Raw genomic sequence first — 20,468 nt, 5'->3', positions numbered from 1 at the left:
ACCATACTGGGTGGGTCACAGACAACAGAAATTTATTTCTCATAGTTTTGGCGACTGCGAAGTGCAAGATCAAGGCACTAGCAGATTTGGTATCTAGTGAGGACTCACTTCCTGGTTCCTAGACAGCGTCTTCTTGTTGGGTCCTCACATGGATGATGCGTTGAAGGAACTCTAATCCATTCATTAGGGCTCCACCCTAATTATGTAATCACCTCACAAAGGCATAACAAAAAACCAAATACCATCCCTTTGGGGGTTAGGTTTCAACCTATGAATTTGGGGTCAGGGAGGGGATACAAACATTCAGTCTATAGCAGCAGCTTTATTCATAACTGCCAAAACTTGGAAGGAACCACTAGCTGGTGAATAGATAAACTGTGGTGTATCCAGACAATGGAATATTATCCAATGCTAAAGCAAACAAACAAACAGTTATCAAGTCCTGGAAAGATATGGAGGTTTCTTAAATGTGTATTACTAAGTGAAAGATGTCAAACTGAAAGGCTCCATGCTATATGATTCCAATTATTGGACATTCTAGAAAAGGTAAAACTATGGAGACACTAAATAGATTAATGGTGCCAGGGGTTTGGGGAGAGGTGGGAATGAATTAGAGGAGCATGGAGGTTTTTAGGGCACCAAGACTATTCTTTATGATAATATATGGTGGATGCATATTATTATGTATATGAGTAAGCATACATGCATACATATCCCATTACATATGGGGTTTGTCAAAGCCCATAGATTGTACAACACTGAGAGTGAAGTCTAATGTGATCTATGGACTTTGGGATAATGATTAGTTAACACAGGCTCATCAGTTGTATCACATGTACCACTCTGGAGGGATATGGAGAGTAGGGGAGGCTGTGGGATATGGAGACATGGGTATTTGGGTACTCCCTATACTTTTGGCTTAATCTTGCTGTCGATCTAAAACCACTTGAAAAAAAATCCAGTCTATTTAAAACAAGCAAACAACAGAAATACTTTGTATGGCAAAATGCTATGCACGAGGGGTTACTACTGCTTAAAGAGGCAGGTACTATACTTTGGGGGCACAGCCTGGCACTTCAGTGAGATTCTTAGAGACAGAACATCTTTTGGAGCTGTTTTTTTCTTCTCTGAGTAAAGTCAGTGTGCTAGAGGCCAAGATTAACACCTTTATGACTGTGGCAGCCAGCTTTCCTGTCTCCTTTCCCTCTGCCCTGACACACCGGTAGGCAAATGCATCAGGCAGGGAAAGCTTGAAACTTCCCGAACTAACTCCTGAGAGAATTGTTAACTGCAGAACTGGCCTTGGGCCACCTCCCCCTCTGGGTTACTTGAAAGGAAAGTAATTTGAGATGTTTTTGAAACACTTTCCAGCTTTGAGCTTCTATGATCCTTCTTTTAATTTTTCCAGTGGTCCATGCATTCTCTGGCTTCTAGGCCTCCAGACATGTGACTCCTTCCACTAGGACCACTATCTCCACTTGCCTGGCTAACTGCTGTTCTGCCTTTCTGGTATCACTTTGGGGGAAGTCCTCTTGACCTCCCTAAACAGAATTAACTGCCCTTCTCCACCGTGAGAGCCTTCACCATCATCTGTTCCTGTGCTTTTTTTTTTTTTTTTTAAGACTTTATTTATTCATGAGAGAGAGAGAGGCAGAGACACAGGAGGAGGGAGAAGCAGACTCCATACAGGGAGCCCGACGTGGGACTCAATCCCTGGTCTCCAGGATCACGCCCTGGGCTGAAGGCAGCGCTAAACCTCTGAGCCACCCAGGGATTCCCCCTGTTTCTGTGCTTAAAATACTAAAAAATCAGTTTCCATTTACTTGTGTCTTCCCCACTCTAGACTCCCTACTGAGTGCAGAGTGTTGTAGGTATTACACACACCACACACACACACACACACACACATACTACATGGAGTCTCAGGTCCAGATTTTCTTGGGGATGGCCCAGCTCTGTCTCTGCCTGGGGAGCCTCCAGACCCAAGTTCTCTGGGGAGGGCTGTGCTTCCAGAAACACTCAACCACCAGTCAGAAGTTGCGAGTGGAAAAAGATCTTTCATCAGTGAAGGAACAATTTCCATTATTAAAAGAATAATCAGTGTTAGAACTTACTTGCAACAGAGCCTTTCTAAAGGACCACGGAGTCGCTTTAAGTGTGATCTCTCTGCGTATTTGTTTTTAAAAATTTACCAGAGGGAGGATTTAAGATCTGCAGTCTCCTAGTCCAAGGATCTCTCAAAGGCTAAGGCAAAGGATCAGAAATGATAATAATTAGAGCAGAACTTTGAGCACTTGGTTCGGAATTTCCCATTGCATTGGCAGGAGGGCAGGCACCTTCTGTCCTGGCACCTTCCTGCTGTCTCGGGTTGGCCAGGTCCAGCCTGCACCTTTGTTCAGCTCCGCCCAGTACCGCCTGGCTGCGGCCTCTCTGCCCACCGGCCTCAGAGCCAGCTCTGCATGTGCCGAGATGGGGCTGCCCCGGCCAGTGCTGTGGCTAAGGAGGCTCTGGGTCCTCTTGCAGGTGGCCGTGCAGGTGGCCGTGGGCAAAGTGTTCCTGAAACTGTTTCCCGCAAGAGTCAAGCAACACATCGTGGCCATGAATGGGAAGAACCCTCACTTTTCCTATGACAACTGGGCCCCCACCCTCTACAGCATGCAGTACTTCTGGTTTGTCCTGAAAGTCCAATGGCAGCGACTAGAGGACAGGACTGAGCCAGGAGGTCTGGCCCCCAACTGCCCTGTGGTCCGGCTCTCGGGACAGAGGTGCAACATTTGGGACTTCATGCAAGGTCAGGAGACTGTTACAAGCTTGAAATGTGCTTGGAATTGGGGTGCCAGAGGAGGGTGGGGAGGTGGGTTGGAAAGTCCTGAATTCTCCTACTCTAGCTGCTTCTTTTTTGGGTGCTTATCTTCTTCTCACTTCCTGAAACTGGGACTTCTAGATTCTGTTCTTCTGAGTGGCATCACCACCTTCCCAGACCCTTAACCCACAAACCAGCCACCCTGGCCTTCAGCTCCTGCCACACGCTCTTCAGCTCTGTGGGGTCAGCTCTTGCTCGTCCGTCAAACTGCTGCTCGGCGACACTTCCCTGGCTCCCCCAGACTAAGCTAGCCCCTCTTCTATGCTTTATGTCCTTCACTTTTCTTTATTTATCCGACCTGGTAGGTAGTGATGTGTGGGTGTTTGGTTCATGTCTGCCACCCTCACTGGCCTGCACACTCTGAGCAGGCGAGGCCCATGGTCTAACCCACTTTGTGCCCTGGTGTCTGCTGCTCCACAGTGGCAGGTGCTCAGTGAATATGTGTTGAAGCTCTCTCTCTCTCTCCCCCAGGCATACCAGTTCTATTGATTTGGGGTGTCATCGACCTCTCTTTCCGTCCTCACAGTTCTTTTCCTCCTGCCAGGCCGCCTTCCTCCTCCTCCCCCTCTTCCCACCAAATTTGTGACTGGCTGCCAAATCACCCTTCCACAAGCACATGCCTGGCTCACCGACCTGCACTCAGAAGGAAGCCTGGGCCCAGCCCTGTGTTCAAAGCCCTCCCTGGGCCAACTTCCACTTCCCACCCCAGGCTCACCTGCAGGCTTCCCCTCATGCTCTAGCCTCCACAGGAACTCCTGGGCCTTGCGTGCCCCTGTGCTTTCCCTTCTCTACTTTACTGATGTTGGTTCTTCCCCTCAATCACCAAGAGTCCCAGAGCCCTCATCTTCAGGGGCCTGCTCCCATCCCATGAGCTGTCTCAGATCCCTACAGCTAGACATGCACTCTCTCTGCTGAACTCCTGGCTCTGTGTCTGCCCTCTCCTTGGACTCTGATTCTTCCCACCCAGCATCTGGCTGCCGAGCACAAGTGCTTTTTTCCTGCCTGATGGGGAGCCTTGTGACAGAACTGTGTCTGATTCATCTCTGAATTCCCATGACCTGGACCCAGCAGATAGAGTGGAGAAGGTCCCTGAGGCAGTTGACTAATCTAGGATTTTCCTTCCTTCCTTCCTTCCTTCCTTCCTTCCTTCCTTCCTTCCTTCCTTCCTTCCTTCCTTCCTTCCTTCCTTCCTTTTTAAAAAAGATTTTATTTATTTATTTATTGGGCAGAGAGAGAGAGAGAGAAAGAGCACAAAAGCAGGGTGGGGAGAGGGAGAAGCAGGCTCTCTGCTGAGCAGGAAGTCTGATGTGGGGCTTGGTGCCAGGACCCCAGGATCATGACCTGAGCTGAAGGTGGACACTTAACTGACTGAGCCACCCAGGTGCCCCAATCTAGTATTTTTCAAACCACATTCTTTAGAAGCCAAATACCACAGATATGCTTTGCCACATTAAGTTTCCTGATTGAAGTAATTTGGGAAACCCTGCACATCATACTCTCCTCCTGGAAATTCATAGAGCACACAAATATTTAAAAAGCTCTAAGAAGCCCTGAAGCTTAAAAACCAACAAAACTTGGAAAAACTGATAAAGTACTGACTGATTTTCCTAACACACACGACCCCCAACTCTCCACCTGAGGAAATGGCCATTGTCATCACCCAGGTTCCAAAGAACACCCTTTAAGAAACATTGACCTAATCCAATCCTCTCACTTTAGAAGGGAGCTGGAGAACACCAAGAGGCAGAGGTAGCAGATCCAGGGAGTGACCAAGTCAGACCCAGAGTCTGGGCTTTCTCATTTCATTCTCTCTAGTGCTCCTCAGCAAGCATTCATGAGCACCTCCTCTGTGCCTGGTGCCCCACTAGATCCCAGGCACTCGGAGTTTGGTAAGAGCTTGTTCCTTCCACAGGTTTATGGCTTCATTGCACAGAGGTAGATGCGATAAATAAATCCTCACAGTTCTGTGAGATGTGGGAGACTGTAAAGGTATATAAAGTTTGCCTGCAGGGCTTGGGAGCTTTCCTGGAGGAGGTGGTTTTGGAACTAGGCCTTGAAAAATGAGAAAGACTTTTGTAGCTTGGGAAGGGAAAAGTATTTCAAGCAGAGGGAAGGGAAAGAGTTTTTTGCTCATGACTTTACAACTGCACTACACAAAGGACCTCCTTTTATTCAACATCCACTAAGTGACCACTGATAATAGGAGCTATTGAGAATAACAGCTAACTTTTATTGAGTGTCTACTATGTGCCAAGCACTGTGCTAGCACCAGGTCAGTTCACTGGATATCAATCATCTAGTGACCAGTGCCATGAAGGCCAACTTGCCTCATGGTCAGTTTACAGAAGGTACTTGCTTCTTTTAACTCTTCACTTTCAATGGACCAGTATATGTTTTAAAGACTGTTCCATTTGTCTCTGGTCCCGGCTATTGCACCAAAGACCCAAGAATGGAGAGAGGGGACCAAGAGACAAAAGAAAACTCTACCTGTAAAACAGAGTTGACTTTCAGCACATTGATCCAGAAATAATTGTACTGAATGGTCTGGAAATAGTAGGTGCTGGTGGTACAGAAATCAATATGACCGGTGTCTCCCCTGGAAAGTCTCATAGCCCAGAGGGGGAAATGGTACAGTGAGAGAAGGAACCAGAAGGTTCTGGAAGAAGTGGGATAGGGTAGGGAGATGGTCAGAGGAAGGCCTCTTGGAGAAAAGGCTGGTGAGCCAACTGTATAGGGACAGTGAAGCCTTGGGATGGGTAGGGAAGAGGGAAGTGGTGAGCAAAGCAGGGCAGAGGAGAGGAGCCACAGAAGTCCGAGGTGTGGAGGAGCATTGGTCAGTTTGGCAGAAGCGGGACTGGGAGGCATGAGGTGGTGAAGGATGAGGCTGAACACATGATCAGAGACCAGTGCTTAAGGGACCTTATGTGTCTTGCTGAAGACTATAGACTTCATCCTGAGGGTATTGGTGAATTCTAGAAGGATTTTCAAGCAGAGTGTTAACAATGATCAGGTCTACTTAATACAAAGAGGTCCTATAACTGCTTTGTAAAACCACCAGCCACTAAAAAACTCTGATGTATACTTTGGGTATAAATCTGAATTCATTTTACAGCCATAGACTGAAATGTCTAGAAGATTCTATGGATAATCTAAAGCAGTTCTTTTGTTTTTCAGATGTGAATGCCCAGAGAGGTAAATTCCTTGCTCAGAGTCAGTCATACCAGGAGTTCTTATGGAGTCTGACCTAGAACTCGTGGCTTCTGACTCTCTCAGCTAGTGTGCCTTTGGTTGTTGGATAAGACAACAGAGGCTCAGAGAACTCCCAGCTGCCTCCTCTCTTCTGCATGTTCATGCACATGTACACACATGACACACACACACTCCCAGACACACACACACAGCAAAACATGGACTGACTGGTGTGTTGTGATAGGAAGGCAAGTCTAGATAACTTATTTTCTAGGTACTTGGGAGTTTATATAAAACTGGATTTATTTCAGTCCTATTTATTACCTTCTAAAATCTCTCCAAGTGTACTTAGGAGGTGTCATCTAGTAACGATAAATGGGCTTTTGTCTGCTGACAGAGAGCCTCATACAGGGGTTAATTTACTGGCCTGGAGGTCATGATGGTGGATTCAAGACCAGCTACTACAAAGCTGTTTTCCCATTTATACAGACAGGTTGGACTTGACAGTACTAGCCCAGTATTTGAAATGGTGTTCTCTGCACCGTGACTTGTGCACACAGGCAGAGTGCCAGTCCTCTGTACCATCACCCCCTTGCACTCATCCATCCTCTCTGCTATCACAAAAGTGGGGAACTAAGTTTAAACTTTGCCCTTGATACTGATCACTGTACCCAACCACACTATAAATAATTAAACACAAGGCTCTGTCTCTTCCAGTTTCCTAATTAGCGAGTGTTGAATTTTCTTTTTTCCAATTAAAAACAAAATTCCAGATAGCTAATATTTAGCACTGATCCTGACCTGAAGACTTTTGGGTTCTTATCTAAAACATGATTCTCTGGGGTCACTGGAGGCCAAGGGCTGGCCACTTGGCCTTAACTGGCCTCTGAGCCTACCCTGTGAGGCCTGGCAGCCCTGTCACATGGGCGAGGGCTTGTGTAATCAACCAACAGGAACTGGGGCCCACTCAGTGCCCCGTAGGGCCTCTTAGGAGAGAATCTATAAGCCAAGGACAAGGAGAGCTTTGTATCTCCCGGTCAGCTTTCTCTTCAGGTATTGAAAAATGAGGACTATATAACCAATTGTTTCTGTCTTTACATGGCCACCAGGAAACTCAAATGTTAGTTCAGTTATAATGAGTGCATGGGACCTTAAGACTGCTTTATTTGTTTTTCATCTTTCCCTCCTGATCTCTGCTTCCCAGAAGGGCATGATTATTTTTTTATTAAAAAGATATTTTATTATATGTGTAGGCTGTTTCAAACTCATTGCACAATAAGGTGAGCATATAACTAACGAAAATAACCATCAGCAAGCTAAGATCCCCTCTGTTCCCCTCCATCAGCAAGTCCTGTCTGTTCCATCTTTCACCTTCTCTGCAGCTTACACACTAGCCCGGGCTCCTGTTATCTCTCACGTGCGTTTCTCTGACACCCCCTAACTGGATGCTCCCCAATTCCATTCTCATCCTCAGGCCTTTCTCCATAGAGTGATCTTTAAGTGTAAATCCAACCATGTTTCATTATACATCCCTACCGTAGGAGTCAGGGTTCCAGCCTGCAAGCCGCAGGAACTCACTCTGGCCTTAGTCACACACCTACACATACAAAGAACACATTAAGAATGTGTTGCGAGATCCCCAGAATCAACCACAGCTGGAGCACTGGGCCTGGTCTGTCTTTTTGCATCAAAAGTCTGCTGCCAAGGTGGTTGCCTTGGGAATCAACTGCCCCCACCCCATCCCCAGCCCAGGACTCACCATCCCAGACAGGGGCACTGCCACTGGGCCGTGGATGAATTCTGCTGTGTCAATTACTCCAGAGCCAAAGAGATCTCTGTGGGATGGTCCAGTCACCCCAGCCTGGGTCACCGCTTATCCCTTGGCTGCCGGGGACAGAGAATAGACCAGGACCCTCTGTCCTCTGTCGAGGCAGACCCTCCGATGGGAGAGCCTGCCTCCCTGGCCCGTACCTACCTCTCTCCAGTCCTGCCACTCATTACCCACCCTTCCTTACTTCCGGCCCCCTCCCCAGGCCTAGCTCTGGTCATAGTGGCCTTGCAGGTCTTTGGACACGTGCCAAGCTCTGCCTGCCTCAGGGTCTTTGTACAGCATAGAGTCCTTTGGTCTGCAATACCCTTCTCCCTCTGCCCATCGCTGGCTCTTTCTTAGCCTTCACCTCTCAGGTTAAATGGCGTCTCCTCGGGAGCCTTTCCTGACCCACCTGTCTAAAGCAGGTCACTCCTTTATAGACTCTTTTGTAACACTTATCACAAGTTGAAATGACCACATTTACGTGTTTACTTGTTTTTTTGCCATGGAACAGACCTCAAATGGCATGCAGGCAGAGACCTGCTGGCCTTGTTCTGTGCTGAATCCCCAATGTGTGGCAGAGTGCCTTGCACACTATAAGTGCCACATAAATGCTTCGAGGCAGAAGGAGAGTGTGCCTGGGGACATGAGGATGAAGGAGGGGCAGGCTCTGCCCTCAAGGGGTGACAAGTAGCCTGGAGGGCACAATACTGCAATGGGCCGGGTTACAGTGCATGGCCCTGCTGTGCTCTGAGATGTGAGGGCAGGGCTCGACGGTGTAACTCTGGCCATGGGCAACACCAGGTGCTGGCGGTGCCCTATGGTTGCCCCTAGTTGAAGGTGGGAGAGTTGCAGAAGGCTCCCACCCACGGCTGGCTTCATGGGGGTGGGGCCAGTAAATCACACAGGAAAAGGCCCTGAACTTGGGGTTTAATGTTTTGCATTAAGCTGTCTTCAAATCCTTAATCATTTTACCTTTGAATTTGCATTTTGTAAGTGAAACCTGTTGGGACAGTAGAACATGCCAAGGGGGTTGGAGCTGGGCTCATGCAGGATCCTGCCCTCTTGCTCCCTAGGAATGTTCTCCATGACCCCCCCTTCCACCCTCAGATGCAGGGCTCGTCCAGCCTTATCCCCACTCCTGCCCTGTGACTGCCATCGCCTTTTGATCCCAGAGGGGCCCGGAACACAAGCACAGCAGAGGCTGGGGTCAGGTGTATGCATCCTGCAGCATCTCATGGCAGGGCGTGGAGGCAGCTGTCCCCCGCCTGGGCCCACAGTGCCAGGTGCAGGTTGTCAAGTGATGGGGTAACAGGGTAGGAGAAGCCTCTCGTCCCCTCTCTGCCCCTGTCAAGGGACCCAGCATATCCCTGAATGCACTTGTTAGACCCTGTGAGGTGGGTGGTGGGCATATGGATAAATGTCTAGCTCAATTCCTGTGCTCCAGGCCGGGGCAGAGTGTGTCAGTCTGGTGGCTGGAGGGAGAGGGAAACCAGTGGCCCAAGGCCATGTCACACACACGTGACCACCGAGTTTGGGGGGTGCTGGGTGACCATGAGGGTCCACACTCACCCTATGAATATCCCTATGTCTGTGCAGCATGCAACACTAAATAGTAGCTAGAAAATACCGTGCCAGTGCAAGAGAGAAGCCATGGAAGCAAAGCAAATCTTTTTATTTTCATATATTTAGTGGCACTTTGCTCCCTACTTTGTGAACAAGGGATCCAGCCTTTACATTTTGCATTGAGTCAGCAAATCATGTAGCCAGTCTTGCCACCCTCCCAACCCTGGCCTTCATTCTCCATCGCTGCCTCTTTCACTTGGAAGCTCCAGGACCAGATAGCTGATACCAACAACTTACATTTATTGAGTACCTACTATGGGCCAAGCACCATTTTAAACCCTTATCTATACTACCTGTAATCCTCATAACAACCCTATAAGGTAAGTATTATTATTATGCCCACTTGTGAATGAGGAAACAGGTGCTTTGAATGAGAAGAACACTGAATTGAGAGTGTAGAAGCCAGAGTATTAATTTTAACTCCACCATTGACCAGGTGTGTGACCCAGAGCACGTCTGTAGACAAGGAGAAAAATCGCTTACATTGCAGTACACTAATCTCATCACACGAGAAAATGGATGTGTGTGTGCCTTATAAATTGCCCAAGAGGGACTCTCATTATTTTAATCACCACCTAGTGGCTGCAGGGGGTGTCCACTGAGACCCCTTGATGAAATCCCCTCATTGTGGAGCAGTGAAAACTGGCTCCAGCCTCTGCTAAGTCATGCTCTGTAGGCTTCAGACCCCCACCATGGCCTGGCTCCATCTTCCAGGGAAAATAAAAATCATAGAAGTGAGAGCATCTGGAGCAAAGGGGAATCAATGTTGTGTGTAGGGGATTGATGGTTGATGGTTCCGTTCCTGTTTCAGGCAACAGGCCATTGGTGCTCAATTTTGGAAGTTGTACCTGACCTTCATTTCTTTTCAAATTTGACCAATTCAAGAGACTTATTGAAGACTTCTGCTCCACAGCAGACTTTCTCATCATTTACATCGAAGAAGCACATGCATCAGGTACAGAGAGACTCCCTGTCCCTGCCTCTTCCTACCTTCTCTCTTCCCCCCTGCTTTCCACAAGTCCCCCACCCCCACCCCAAGGTTGGGAAAGGGAGAGGAAGAGGAGGGAAAGAGCCACTATTTACTGAGATCTGCTATTTTTCAGTTCCTTCTGGATTTACCCACCACTTGGTAGCTCCCCAGTCTGTGCTTCCAACCCGGTGCACAGAGCAGAAAACCTAGAGGGGGGGCCTGGGTGGCTCAGTCAGTTGAGTGTCTTACTTAGACTCAGGTCATGATCCCAGGGTCCTGGGATGGAGCCCTGTGTTGGGGCTCTGAGCTCAGCGGGGAGCCTGCTTCTCCTTCTGCATCCCTCCCCCTGCTCATTCTCTCTCTCTCTCTCAAATAAATAAAAATCTACAAAACAAACAAACAAACCTGGAGTGACAGGTCCAGCTAGCCAAGTTCCCAACATTTTGAAGGGATGAATAGGAAAATCAAAGGAGAGAAGCTAATAGGAGGAATTTAGTCCTGAAATGTCACAAGTGAAATGACTGCTTTATGTGTCTACATGTGAGATCCCTCCTAAGATTCTCCAAGCTCACAGGGACATTTTGGTTCATCCTGGTCAATTGTTCCCAATTGGTTCTTTTTTTTTTTTTTTTTAAGATTTTATTTATTTATTCATGAGAGACACAGGCAGAGGGAGAAGCAGGCTCCCTGTGGGGAGCCCGATGTGGGACTCAATCCTGGGTCTCCAGGATCATACCCTGGGCCAAAGGCGGCGCTAAACCGCTGAGCCACCCAGGCTGCCCCCCCAATTGGTTCTGATTGAGCATCTGATGGTTCTGACTGAGCATCAGAAGCAGGTGGAAGGCTTGTTAAAACAAATTGCTGGATCCCCACTCCAGAGTTCATCAGTCAGATCTGGGATGGGGCCTGAGGATTCACATTTCTGACAAGCTCCGGGTGATGCTGAAGCTGCTGGTCTGGGAACCAACCTTGGAGAACCCCTGCCCAGGCTAGCTTTCACCTAGGGCAGGCATTCTTCCTTCACCCCTGACAGGTGGTCACACACCCTCATTACTTCACAGGATACCTTGTTCCTTTGCTGGACAGCTCTGTTGGGGAAAGCTCTTCCTGAAACCCCTACAGCCTGTGGTGTAAGCCCCTTAAACATCACAAAATTATCAGATACACCACTGTCTCTCTGATTTTCAAGGGGATTGAACCCATGAGAGTGGCCCAACTCTAAAACCCAAAGATTGAAGAAGGCAAGAAGTCACGTGTGGCTGGGTGGGACAAGTGTCATGTACTCGGCATCTTCCACAAGATTCGTCTGTCTCCCAGTCCTTGGCAGACCCCGTGTCGTGGAGCTCAGCAAAAGAAGGATGAGTGAGTGTGGTTAGGCCAGTATTAGCTTTGCTGGTTTATCCGTGTGTTAAGTGTAGGTTGCTTCCATTATCAGCAAAGTTGGTCCAACAGTGTTTTCTCCAGTACAGTCCCTGGATCCCTGATGTCAGAGCCACATGGTGGCTTGTTAAAAATGCATATTCCAGGGCCCCACCCCAGGCCCATTGCATCCGGATTTATTACACCCAAAGGATTGAGAACTTCTTTCAACTTAATACTCTCTTCACTTAGCTGGCAGCTAAGAAAGAGCATTTGGGCTCTGTCAGGTATCTGTGGTCTTCATGGCTGAGAAGACATGATGCCTTGATGTCATCATAGCTGACAGCATTTCTCCAACTTTGGCATGTGCTTAAATGACCCAGGGACCTTTTGGATCAGCAGGGCTGCAGTGCTATTTCCCATGTGATGATTATGCTGCTGGTCCAGGGTCTGCATTCAGAGTAACAAGATCCAGCTTTAATCTCCAAAGGAACAGGTTGTAAACTGCAACAGGAGGGGTGGATCGTCACAGAAATTGTTTCTGGTCCTGATACCTGCCTCCTGACCCATTTCTCCTGGGATCAGCCCAGGATGAAACTTTCCAGAACCCAGGGCTGTCTATCTCAAGCCAATGAGTAAAGAACTTCCTGACCCTGTTCTTTTTTTTTTTTTTTTTTCCTGACCCTGTTCTGATGCAGACCAGTTTCTTGCCTCTGTGCTTTGCCAATCCTTGTTCGGGCATTTCTTCCTCCTCCCCACCTCCTTCCCCAGGGTATTGTTTCTGTCAATCAGATGTAAGTGGGGATGGCTTGAGCCCCAGAATTAAAATGCCCAGAGCCAGCATCCACCAGTCCCACAAGGTCTTGGGTCTGTGGCCCAAATCAGTTTCCCATACAACACATGTTTGTCCAGGTGAGTTATAGGGAGGCATGAAGCATGGTGGGAAGAACATGGACTTCGGAGTTTCAGACCTGAGTATGGGTTATAGCTCTAACACGTGCTGGCCACATGCTGGCCACAGGACCTTGGGCAACTTACCTTCTGTGCCCATTTTTGTGACCCTGAAATAGGGTAACACCAACTTCACAGAGTCACTCACCTGACAATATTTAACGAGTACCTACCATGCGCCAGCCCTGTGCGGAGCCTAGGGATATTGAGAGGAAAGATACACACAGTTCCTGCCTCTCAGGAGTTCACTATTAAAGCTGGGGAAGTGAGTCACTGCTCTTCTCCAAGGCTCTGTATTCTCAGCTACAGAATGAGGGTGGGAATCCTAGCTTGACATCCCCTAGGAGGTTGTTGTGAAGCTCCAAGGAGCTAATGGTTGCACAAGACAGACTACCTCAACATGATACAAATGTAAGCTGGTGTTATCATCATCTACAGTTTTCAGGTCTTGGGATGGGTAATGGTTACTTTAAACTGTGGCCAGGCACTTGTATCTTGGTGTGACTTTCTCCCGAGAGCTGGTTTTTCTTGGAGGGAGTTTCCTGAGCAGGGGACTTTGAAGCACTGAGGAGATGGAGCCATTTCCGCCGATAGACTTAACTTTCTACTGCCCTGGGAGGCAGCTATGACTGTAAGGACAGACAATATGGCTTCTGAAGGAACTCATGACCACCTTACCTGGGCCCCAGGCTCCCCAGGAATGGGGCAAGTAGAAGGGCAAGGTCAGTAGCATTTTATGGTTTTTTTTTCAGCCCATTAACTAATTAGTACCACTTCCTGTGAGGAGACAGAAGGGCATGTTGGCAAATGAGGCCAAATGAAAAACTCCATTTAAGTTAAGCAGCCTTAAGTGGGTTTGGTTGGGGCATCTCCAGAGCAAAGTAGCAGAATACCTGTGGTATAGAATAAAAACTGGGAGCTTTCCCACCTGTCTGTTATTTGGGGCAGTGAAGCAAAATAAACCAGTATTTTTCAAGCAGCTTCTGTGAACCAGAGCACTGTGAATTCCATACAAGTTGCCTCACAGCCAACTGCAACACTGGTCCTATTAATCCCATAACAGATGGGGAAACTGAGGATTTAAAGAGATTTCAAGAGCTTGCCCAATATCACAGAGCTGAGTGTGTCAGGGAAGGCTTCCCAGAGGAGGGGGTGTTAGAGCTGTGGTTCTCAAAGGAGGGTAATTTTGTCCCCCAAGGGACATCTGACAATGCCTGGAGATGATTTTGGTTGTCAAAAACAAATTGAGGGATCCCTGGGTGGCGCAGCGGTTTGGCGTCTGCCTTTGGCCCAGGGCGTGATCCTGGAGACCCGGGATCGAATCCCACATCGGGCTCCCGGTGCATGGAGCCTGCTTCTCCCTCTGCCTGTGTCTCTGCCTCTCTCTCTCTCTGTAACTATCATGAATAAATAAAAATTAAAAAAAAAAAATTGAACGGGTGAGGGGGCTGGTGCTACCTATCTTGAGAGTAGAGGCCAAAGATGCTACTCAACACCCTGTAACACACAAGATGGCGCCCCTACCACCAAACACCAATAGTACCAACGTTGAGAAGCCCTATGTTAGGGCTGAGGCCTAAAAGGACAGGAAGGATCTCAAATACAGAAAATATGGTAAGGAGACAGGGAAGGGGGAGGTCCTTCATTTGAGGAGGAGTCACTTCAGCTAGATGTGGAAGGACCAGCAGCAGTCATGATGAGAAGTGGGAGGGGGGAGAGACGGTTCGGATCATTACGTGTTTGCTAAGGCGCTGGTTCTGTAATTGGTTTTTAAGCAGAGAGAAAAATCTGATTAAATTTTGTGTAAATAATCATTGTCAGAGATTTTTGGATGATGAGTTAGAAGGTAACAAGATCAGGAGGCAGGAATATTTCTTAGGGGTTGAAAGTAAGGGTCCTTGTCTGGGTCGCAGCTGTACTTGGCTAAGAGCTCACCCTAAGTGGCAGACATCGTGAGGCCCTCCGTAGAGCTAATATCAGCTACGGCAGCAGAAGTCCTAGGAAAGAGAAGGTCCTACTCTCCTCACACTGTGGATGGAGGCAGCAGGAGGAACAGGGTGGAAGTGAGGGTTGTGGGTCAAGGAATCCCAGGTGTTTCACCCACCTGGCTGGAGCAGAGGCTGGAGGAATGCAGGTGAGACAGGCCAGTCACTGAGGAGCTTGGGATTTATCCTGAGGATGATAGGGAGCCATCAAAAGACCTAAGCAGGAGAGTGACACTGTCAGATGTGCGTTTCGGGAAGAACATTCTGGTGGAGAATAATTAGAAGAGGGAGATTGTCTAGACTCTAGAATGGTAGTTCTCAAACTTCGGTGTGTTGTTAAATCATCTGGAAGGCTGTGAAAACAGATCAGTGGGCCCCATTCCTGGTCAGTCTAGGATGGGGCCTGAGAATTACCAACAACCCCCAGGTGATGCAGCACTGCGGGTCTGGCCAGAATGCACGCAGAAAACCGCGGCTCTGGACACTTGCCTCTCAGAGTGTGGTCCAGGGACCAAGCAGCCTCGGCTTCCTGGGCACCAGCTAGACCCTCAGTGCTTCCCTCGATAGACTGTGTCAGAATATTCCTTCTACAAGATCCTCTGTGGTTCAAATGCACATTCAAGTTCAAGAAGCACTGGCCTAGTGGACTCCCTCCCGCTGAAGAGCCAAGTTCTTGGAGTCAGGAGCCCTGGGCTTCAGTTTTGGCTCAGTCAGTAACTCCCTATGACATCTCATGTATTCACCTGGACAGTGGGCCGAGTCACGGCCATGGGCTCCCCTACCTGGGACTCTCAGTTCAAGGGGGTGCGGGTGGGGGTGGAGGCATGTAACCTGTAGGAAAATGTGTTGAGCCTATAAGCCCCCCATCTTTTGCTTCTATAGATGGCTGGGCCTTTAAGAACAACGTGAACATCAGGACTCACCAGACTCTCCAGGACCGCCTGCAGGCAGCCCGCTTGCTGCTGGACAGGGCCCCCCCATGCCCCGTGGTGGTGGACACGATGAGGAACCAAAGCAGCCAGTTCTACGCGGCCCTACCCGAGAGGCTCTTCGTGCTCCAGGAGGGCAGGATCCTCTACAAGGTGACTGGGGGTGAGGGGCCCAGGAAGGGCACAGGCAGACCTGCATTCGAGCCGCTGCCCAGCCATTAACTGGCCATGGGACCAGGGGCAAGTCCTCTCTTCTCTTAGAGTTTCAGTTTCTTTTTCCACAAAATGGGGGTGCTGCCCCCCACCTTACAGGGGGTGAAATAATTCACAGGGATGCCCCTAGCATTTGTTTTTTTTAAGATTTTATTTATTTTTTCATGAGAGACAGAGAGAGAGAGAGAGAGAGAGGCAGAGACACAGGCAGAGGGAGAAGCAGGCTCCATGCAAGGAGCCCAACGTGGGACTCGATCCCAGGTCTCTCCGGGGTCATGCCCTGGGCTGAAGGCAGCGCTAAACCGCTGAGCCAGTCCGGCTGCCCAGCCCCTAGCATTTGGACAGAGCTGCAGCCTCTGGCTGCCTTCTGAACCCAAAAGACTGGCCTAGCCCTGGTTCAGAGAAGGACACTGACTTACCCAAGGTCACACTGCACCCAGCTCTGATTCCAATTCTAAATCCTTCGGATGGGATGGGCCAGGAGTAGGAGGGTGTGAAGCTGCTCATCTCCGAGGCAGGCCTGATCCTGGAGGGGGTTGTGGGAGGTGGGAGCAGAACAAACCTGGGGGATCCCTGGGTGGCTCAGCGGTTTAGCACCTGCCTTCAGCCCAGGGCATGATCCTGGAGTCCCGGGATCGAGTCTCGTGTCGGGCTTCCTGCATGGAGCCTGCTTCTCCCTCCTCCTGTGTCTCTGCCCCTCTCTCTCTCTCTCTCTCTGTTTTGTGTGTGTCTTTCATGAATAAATAAATAAAAATCTTAAAAAAAAAAAAAAAGAACAAACCTGACAGTTAGGAGCTGGCAATACTGAAGCAGGGATTCAAGGCAGGAATTGAGTCTTGGCTTGCTTTCTGGTGATTGTGCCCGGCTCAGGGCTTCCAGCCTGGCTGGGGTGGGGGATGCAAGCACATCCCCTAAGAGGGCAGAAACTGTTTCATAGCTGCTGAAGGGATTTCAGACCTTGGAGAGCACATGAAGCCCAACCAGGTGGCTGCTCCTCAGTCCATGGGTCACGCTAGCCCTAATTCTGCAGATGAAATGAGCTACAATGTGCAGATGAATCCCCAAGATGCCAAGGTCCACAGCACAAGGACACTTCAGGTCCTTCTTCCTTTCTTCTCCCCAGAGACATGGCTCTAAGATGACATGACTGAGGCCAGCGGGGTTAGGCCCTGTGGAAGTACTGGCAACACAGAAATGAATTGAAAATGGCCTGCCTCTTACTTTGAGTCTAAGGGTTAAGGAAGATCCACACAGAGTGCTCCAGTGTCCCAAGGACTGTGAGACTCCAGAGCAGGCATCACCAAACCTTTTCTGCAAAGGACCTGCTTATAAATATTTTACCTTTTTGGGCCAAATAATCCCGGGCACGACAATTCAATCCTACTGTTATAGCATGAAATCAGCACAGATGAGATGTGAATGGAAGAGTGTGAGGCATCAGGACAGATGTGACTGTCAGATTGTAAATTTCCTGACCCCTGAGGAAGGGTAGGCTCTTCAGAGGTGGTGACAATTGCTTGGGCCTTAAAGGCTAGAAAGCCAGCCAAGTGAGCAGGGTGAGTGAAAATCATTACAAATCTAGGGAAGAGAATGGGCAAAGGCACTGAGGCATGTTAGGGCACGGCATGAATGGAGAATTGGGGGCATTCGGTGACAGGGGTCTCATTCTGGACCCAAGAAGTTGAGCCTATCTCTTAGGGCAAAGGAGAGCCATTGATGAATTTTGAGCAGGAGAGAGGCATGATCGGATCTGTATTTTATTTTTTTAAAGATATTTATTTATTCATGAGAGACACACAGAGAGAGGCAGAGACATAGGCAGAAGTAGAAGCAGGCTCCCTGCAAGGAGCCCAATGTGGGACTCCATCCCGGGACCCCGAGATCACAACCTGAGCTAAAGGCAGACATTTAACCACTGAGTCACCCAGGTGCCCCTGGATCAGTATTTTAGAAAGATCATGGGCTACTGGGTGAGGCATGGACGGGAGGGAGCAGGGACTGAGGACGGGGATAGTCAGGAGGTGGCACAGCTGTCCAAGTAGGAGGTAAAGAGGGCTGAACTAGGGCATTGGGACTGGGGAGGCAGAGGTGGTTCTGATGTAGGATGGGTGGAACTTGCTGTGAGGGATAGAGAGGATAAGGCCTGTCTGAAGGTCTAATTATGGAAGAGCAGCTTATTTGTATAGACCCCTTTGTCCTTTTGAAACTATTCACTTTACCCCCTCCAGTTCTCCTCATATATCTCTGTCCAGTGTGCCCCTTAAATGTTGGCACCACTGCATACCCTCTTCCTGGGTGATCTCATCCACCTTACAGTTGCCTCTGCCACTGACGACAGCATTGTGACAAGTCTTCCATAGCCGTCACCAGCCCCGTTCTCTCAGCTAAGCTCCAGAGCTACCTATTCCTGTGGGGCAGAAATCTGGGAATGCTGATTCATTTCTCTTGCAGGGTAAACCTGGCCCTTGGAACTACCATCCCGAGGAAGTTCGTGCTGTTCTGGAAAAACTGCACAGTTAGCCTGGAAAGATCCCCCAGTTCTATAGGTGATCCACAGGAGGGCTCCTCAAGTCCTGGCTCTCCTCCCAGCCCAGGTGGCTTTTACCTCTTGACCCGTGTCACTAGCTCAGATTGGTCTGATCTAACCAAACAATTGTACTCAGGAAACGAAGCAGCGAGTAAGCTGAAGGTTAAAGACCCTTCACCTCGACGCTGCCCCCACGGTGGAGACCACAATAATTGCACATCGTCCCCATGTGAGAAAGGTCCCTCCCCACTGGCATACTGCTGGGGTGTGCGGTCTGTCTCCAGCCACTCTGATCCCACGTGGTCAGATACAGCAGTCCTCATGTGAGTCAAACTCATTTTACCAAATCTGCCGTTTATGGACACCATCAAAAAGACACTAATTTGGCTGTTAGAACCCAGCATGGGGAGAATGCCAGTTGCTTGGAGAGATGAGGAATTGAAAGCTGTTGTACATTTATGCAGAAGCTCATATTCGAAACTATTTCTCTGATTTCTTTGCAAGTCTCCTGATGGTCATTTGTGTTAGATTACATCAGACCGATGGACAACCATTGGTATTCATCTGTTTTAACTCTGCTTCTTTTCATGTTTGTCTATGACGGCCACAGCCTAAAGCACACACAGCTGTGACTTGATTTGAAAGAAAATGTTTTAAGATGCAGCAAGCTAATACAGAATGATTAAAATATCTCAGGCTATTTGAGACGGCTTCGGGGTGATCTTTACATTTTCTTTTCCAATTTGTGTCAGCCTGTTTTATCTTGAGTTATAGCCCAATGTAATTTGATCAGCAAAAATACCATATGCTGGAAGCGCCTCATTTGGTGGGAAGAACATTCATTCTCCGTGGGTTACATATCAAATGTCGCTTTGTCTTGTGAACTCCAGCTAAAGAATGTTTCACATTGGAATCCAGCTACCTTCATAACATGACATAAAAGAATGGACGTGGGAGACAGTTTTCTAGCATGAAAACACATTCTCCTTGGCTCTGCCTTAAGTGCTACAATGTTAACAATATGAATGTTGCTATTTTATTCTTTAAAAAAACTTATTAATTAATCATCTACCAGGTAGACCATGTTCAGATACATTAAGTCATCTAATCTGTATTTATTTCAAAGAGGAGATTATTATCCCCATTTTACAGATGGGAAATTAAGACTCAGAGCTAAGGAATTTGTGGAAGGTCTCAAAACTAGTAAGCAACAAGCTGAGATTCCAACTCTACCTCTCACTTCAAGCCAGAGTCCTGGCTCTGCTCTGTGCTAGCTTTGTGACTTTGGCTAAGCTGCACTGGTACCCTGAACTGTAAAGAGGGTTACTGGTGGTGCTGGCAACATAGAGGAATTGTGAGTAAAGCACTCAGAACTGTGCCTGCCTTGGAGAAAATGCCATGGGTGTGCTGGCTGATATTATTATAAGTCCGTTCCACAACTGCCTCCTTGGGTCCCCTTTTTAGGGAGTCGGGGATGGAGGGAAGGCAGGACAGCAGGGACCCCGAATAAAAAGTCTTCATCCTGCCCAAGCAATTGCAGGAATGAGTTTGTGAGGGTCCACTGAGGGGGAGTAGCTGTGCAAACAGCAGGACCAACGTACAGCTGGGGACTGTCCCTCCAAAGTGCTGATTCCATACAAGCAGACAGCAGAGAAGACCATGCTTCTCTGGGTCACTCCTCAGACGGTCTCCCGATTCATGCCTGGACAGTTTTCAGAATGTTAAAGTAGACCCCAAGCGTTCCAAGTCAATTCTCTTCAGCTTAAAGCTTCAGGCATTCATTGGGCCTTGATTCTTTTTCTGGATGCTGAGAAATGCCCAGAGGGACCCAGTCCCACCTCACCCCACGGGAGACAAGGCACACACAGCAAAGACCATAACTCAAGGTGCGTATGATGGGGAAGTGCTGAGATAAAGGCTAGCTGCTCGGGGAGTACAGAGGACAGAGCAATCCTGCGGAGCCAGCCGGGTTTGGGAAAGCCTGGTGGAGGTGGTGGCCTCTGGGGTGGGCTTCGGGGGGGCCCAGGCCTTCCACATTCTGTGATG

General features: G+C 48.7%; 2 protein-coding genes across 3 annotated transcripts in view; one reads left to right on the top strand and one right to left on the bottom strand.

Moving 5' to 3' along the window:
- The first annotated feature begins 1,405 nt into the window (after nt 1-1,405).
- On the top strand, nt 1,406-19,127 carry DIO1 (iodothyronine deiodinase 1). Of its 2 annotated transcripts, XM_025427686.3 has the most exons (4): nt 1,406-2,791; nt 10,300-10,443; nt 15,636-15,835; nt 18,347-19,127. In XM_025427686.3, exons 1-4 carry the CDS (start codon nt 2,470-2,472, stop codon nt 18,413-18,415), a joined length of 735 nt encoding a protein of 244 aa, XP_025283471.1. In that variant the 5' UTR covers nt 1,406-2,469; the 3' UTR covers nt 18,416-19,127. The 2 variants fall into 2 exon arrangements, with proteins under 2 accessions (XP_025283471.1, XP_035572368.1); XM_035716475.2 differs by lacking the exon at nt 10,300-10,443.
- Nucleotides 14,946-20,468, bottom strand: part of HSPB11 (heat shock protein family B (small) member 11) — a 43,657-nt gene continuing 38,134 nt past the window's right edge. Inside the window, exon 7 of the mRNA XM_049110428.1 lies at nt 14,946-14,969. Within this exon, the coding sequence (XP_048966385.1) occupies nt 14,961-14,969 (9 nt within the window). The 3' untranslated portion in view covers nt 14,946-14,960. The remainder of the gene's footprint in view (nt 14,970-20,468) is intronic.

The sequence above is a fragment of the Canis lupus genome, chromosome 5 (assembly GCF_003254725.2).
Source record: "Canis lupus dingo isolate Sandy chromosome 5, ASM325472v2, whole genome shotgun sequence".
Taxonomy (NCBI): domain Eukaryota; kingdom Metazoa; phylum Chordata; class Mammalia; order Carnivora; family Canidae; genus Canis; species Canis lupus.
Note: the sequence above shows the minus strand (reverse complement) of the source record. Positions and strands in the feature narration are given on the sequence as shown.

Coding starts and splice junctions, on each gene's coding strand:
- DIO1 (XM_035716475.2), top strand. CDS start 2,470: ATGGGGCTGCCCCGGCCAGTGCTGTGGCTAAGGAGGCTCTGGGTCCTC. Junction 2,792..15,635: donor CATTTGGGACTTCATGCAAG/GTCAGGAGACTG, acceptor TTGCTTCTATAG/ATGGCTGGGCCTTTAAGAAC. Junction 15,836..18,346: donor AGGGCAGGATCCTCTACAAG/GTGACTGGGGGT, acceptor TTTCTCTTGCAG/GGTAAACCTGGCCCTTGGAA.